The following is a 4020-nucleotide window of genomic DNA, read 5'->3' as shown; positions in this document are numbered from 1 at the left end:
CACCCGCCTCGGCCTCCCAAAGTGCTGGGATTACAGGCTTGAGCCACTGTGCCCGGCTACTTTTTGATTTTTATTTTGAGACAAAGTCTGTCTCTATTGCCCAGGTAGAATGTGGTGGCATAATCTCAGCTCACTGCAACCTTTGCCTCCCAGGCTCAAGCCATCTTAAGCCTCTTGAGTAGTTGGGAGTGCAGGTGAGTACCACCATGACTGGCTAATTTCTGTATTTTTTTTTGTAGAGATGGGGTTTTGCCATGTTGCCCAGGCTAGTCTCGAACTCCTCAGCTCAAGTGATCTACCTGCTTTGGCCTCCCAAAATGCTGGGATTACAGGTGTGAATCACCGAGCCTGGCCCAACACTTTTTTTTTTTTTTTTTTTTTAGATGGAGTCTCGGTCTGTTGCCCAGGCTGGAGTACAATGGAGCAATCTTGGCTCACCAGCACCTTCGACTCCCAGGTTCAAGTGATTTTCCCGCTTCAGCCTTAGGAGGCTGAGGTGGCAGTGAGGCATGATTGCACCCTTGTACTTCAGCTTGGGCAACAGGAATTGCACCCGCCACCACACCTGTATCATTTTTTGCATTTTTAGTTGTGACAGGGTTTCACTGTGTTGGCCAGGATGATCTCACTCTCCTGCCTTCATGATGTGACCGCCTCAGCCTCCCAAAGTGCTGGGATTATAGGCATGAGCCACCTAGCCCAGCCCTGGCCCAACATTTTAAATTCTATTTCTTAGCTAGCCTGCATAGCACACTTCCTTGGGTAGTCTAGTGCTGTCCATTGTTTTACATCAAGAAATTTTTTATATAAAATCATAGAAAGCAATTATTCTTCATAAACCATACTAATGTATCATTAAATATTAAGAATTAATGCTTCATGGATAATTTTCACTTATCAGAAATATAACAGATTTTTTTCCAAATCAGTACTCTGTCACAGATTCAGTAACAGGCAAAGGAAACTGAGTTGGATTAATCTTGAATGAAGCCATCCTAAAAACAATGTAATGTGCTCAATACATCAAATCAAAATAAGTCTGTAAGAATTCTCACTTGTGAATTGCTTGTGGTTCCTCCAGAGCCTGAGGTATTGGGCCTAATTGTGACGGTTGCAGTTCTGGGCTGGAATGAAGTAAAGGTTTGCTGACTGGTACCTGTACTTGATGGAATGATACCCAGGACTTTCTGCTGTACTTGAACAACGCCTTAAAAAAAGATGAAGCCATAATTAAAGACTGTCACTTTAATGGAAAGCATTACATGTTGGTCGGTTGCTGAGGAGAAACTACGTGTGGCAGGGTTTTATAGTGGGCTACATAAAATGTGAGATCCGAGGACTGAAATCAGTGAAAAGGAGATGAAAAATAATGGCAACAGTATGATCTGGCAAATGTGAATTAAAACTCTTCACATTTCCCTTACCTCCTTGTGTTGCTGGCACATTTACAGCGACAATCTTGCTGTTTGCAGGAAGTGGCAGTTTGGTAATTACTTTTCCTGCCATAGTGACTGGACTGCCTGTAATTTGGAACGTCTGACCTGTGCTGGCAATGGTTGTAGCAGATGTGGCAGCTGTGCTGGTGGCTAATGGGGTATAAGACATTTAATAAGCTTTAGATTTAAAATAACCAGCAACGTAGTGACTTCTAGGAAAGGGCACCAATGCATGAAATGTGGCTCATTTTGTATCTTTAATAAAAACATTCTGCTCCACTCAAAGTGAACTATGTAAATGTTGAAAGTGAAATAATGTAAGAGATGAGTTTGCTAATGTAATATTATGAACATTATCTGCAACAAACCGTTAAGCTTGTTTGCTCAATCAGCTGCAAAAGAAAAACAATCTTCTAAAAAAATATGTTTCATTTCAGTAGCTAAAGGGTTCAAAATTCTTTTTCCTGATGGAAGTAAACTTTTACTTGATCATAATTGTATACCTGAATTGGACTGGCCTTGCTTAACCCATGTAGCAAAGGTTTGATGAAAGTTCTTGTTTTGTTGGAATGTTACTGTAGCTGGAGATCCAACTTTAGTAGTTAGTACCATTTTGGTTCCAGTTGTAACAGAGCCACTTATGGGGGCCACCATAACTTTCTGTGCAGGAGAGATGGTACTGGTTGTACTGTTTGTTGGGGAAGTAGTGGAAGTTGCAATCACTGTTGGCTTCTGCTGCTCCAATCGTTTCTAAAAAAGTGAGGGAGAGGAAACATGAATTGAAATAGTTCTAAATAAAACAACACCATTCTATAAGAAGTCTGTCCACAATTTCTCTCACTTTAAGAAACTACACTACATTTCGGAAATATTTTACTTCCAAAAACAATGTACACCCATATAAATTTATACCTGAATTTATGGCTGGCCACAGTGGCTCACGCCTGTAATTCTACCACTCTGGGAGGCTGAGGTGGGAGGATCACCTGAGGTCAGGAGTTGGAGACCAGGCTGGCCAACATGGTGAAACCCCACCTCTACTAAAAATACAAAAATTAGCCGAGTGTGGTAGCTTATGCCTGTAATCCTAACTACTTGGGAGGCTGAGGCAGAAGAACTGCTTGAACCTGGGTGGCAGAGGTTGCAGTGAGCCCAGATCATGCCACTGCACTCCAGGCTGGATGACAGAGAAACTCCATCTTAAAAAAAAAAAAAAAAAAAAATCACCTGACTTTAATTTCTTGATGAAGGCCATATATATATGTATTTTAATTCCTCCAAGATACCTATCTATGAAAACATTTTCATGTCTCTATATCACATATATTACATTAAAAGTACTAAGTTGTTCACGGCAGAATATTTAAAATGATTAAGTTTTTCTGGCTTGAACAAATATTCAAGGTTTCAGACTGAAAACAACAGAGATACGGATAATCTTACTGGAGACAGGAACACCATGCTGCTCAGTGTTGAGATTCAGAGCTGAGAAAAATGGAGCTGCAAAAGGTTTCTATTTTACTGTAACGTAATCTTAATTTTTCCAACTATAAAAAGCAGGTCAATAGTTAATAACACTATTATTAAAGTTAACAAACCCACAATCAAGAAAGCTGAAAATTATAAAATAATTTTCCTAGACTTCCCATATAATTCATTCAAATATTTTTACAGAAAAATATACTATACGGAGTAGCATATGATTTTTTTTTTTTTTTTTTTAAGAGATGGGGTTTCACCATGTTGGCCAGGATGGTCTCGACCTCTTGACCTTGTGATCCGCTTGGCCTCCCAAAGTGCTGGGATTACAGGCGTGAGCCACCACGCCCTGCATGATCTTTAAAACTACAAAGTTATTAAAGATACTCTGTATATTCTTTATCATAGATTGCTAACCGTTTCTAACAAGTTATCAACAGTGGTGTGATAAGTAACAGTATAACCTTACACATGTAAAAACAACAGGTGAAATTTATTGCAAACCTGGTAGCAGATGCTTTACCTTCATTATCCTATAAGCTGAGGAAACGGAGGCTCAGAGAGGTTGTGTAACTGGCCCAAGGCCACAGAGCTAGTTAACAGACATGCTGGGATGTCTACTGAGATCAAATTCCAATGCTGCACTATCTCCTGTCTTTGCAAACTGCTCACCTATGACAGCACATTCAATTTTTCTAGGACTACTTTTGTACCTACCCTATATACCTGAATATAATATAAAGTACTTGACATAATTCCTCATTCCTCAGAAGAAAAAGAGGTTAGTTTTCAACACTTAGAGGTATCACCTGATTAAATCAGTTAAAATTAAAAAAAAAAAAAAAAAAAAAAAAAAAAAAAAAAAAAGACGGAGGCAAAGGTGGGCGTTGTAGTATGTCTGTAACTCCAGCTACTTAGGAGGCTAAGGCAGGAGGTCACCTTAAGCCCGGGATTTCAAAGTTGCAAGGAGCTATGATGGTACCATTACACTCTAGCCTCAGCAACAGAGCAAGACTCTGTCTCAAAAAAAAAAAGAGGCAAAGAAACAGAACAGATATTTAGTAGTTATTTACTGGAGGATATGCCTTCAAAGTTGAAGTGCTAT

The 4020-nt window shown here is 39.6% G+C and overlaps 1 protein-coding gene across 2 annotated transcripts; it reads right to left on the bottom strand.

Moving 5' to 3' along the window:
* Nucleotides 1–525: 525 nt before the first annotated feature.
* Nucleotides 526–2408, bottom strand: LOC116547881 (nucleosome-remodeling factor subunit BPTF-like). Of its 2 annotated transcripts, XM_032273651.1 has the most exons (3): nt 1940–2393; nt 1425–1586; nt 550–1207 (listed from the first exon to the last, which is right to left on the bottom strand). In XM_032273651.1, the coding sequence occupies exons 1-3, from the start codon at nt 2088–2090 to the stop codon at nt 1029–1031; spliced, it is 492 nt and encodes a 163-aa protein (XP_032129542.1). In that variant the 5' UTR covers nt 2091–2393; the 3' UTR covers nt 550–1028. The 2 variants fall into 2 exon arrangements, 1 of the variants encoding a protein (XP_032129542.1); XR_004267218.1 differs by lacking the exon at nt 1425–1586 and having other exon boundaries at nt 526–1207; nt 1940–2408.
* Nucleotides 2409–4020: the final 1612 nt, after the last annotated feature.

This window comes from Sapajus apella, unplaced genomic scaffold, assembly GCF_009761245.1.
Source record: "Sapajus apella isolate SASKATOON/1434 unplaced genomic scaffold, GSC_monkey_1.0 scaffold5254, whole genome shotgun sequence".
NCBI classification, from domain to species: Eukaryota; Metazoa; Chordata; class Mammalia; order Primates; family Cebidae; genus Sapajus; species Sapajus apella.
Note: the sequence above shows the minus strand (reverse complement) of the source record. Positions and strands in the feature narration are given on the sequence as shown.

Bases quoted from the DNA above. Each gene is read 5' to 3' on its own strand.
- LOC116547881 (XM_032273651.1), bottom strand. From the start codon at position 2,090: ATGGTGGCCCCCATAAGTGGCTCTGTTACAACTGGAACCAAAATGGTA. The intron at 1,587-1,939 runs GTATACAATTAT...ATACCCCATTAG, and splicing joins GCAAGGCCAGTCCAATTCAG to CCACCAGCACAGCTGCCACA. The intron at 1,208-1,424 runs GTAAGGGAAATG...TCTTTTTTTAAG, and splicing joins TGTGCCAGCAACACAAGGAG to GCGTTGTTCAAGTACAGCAG.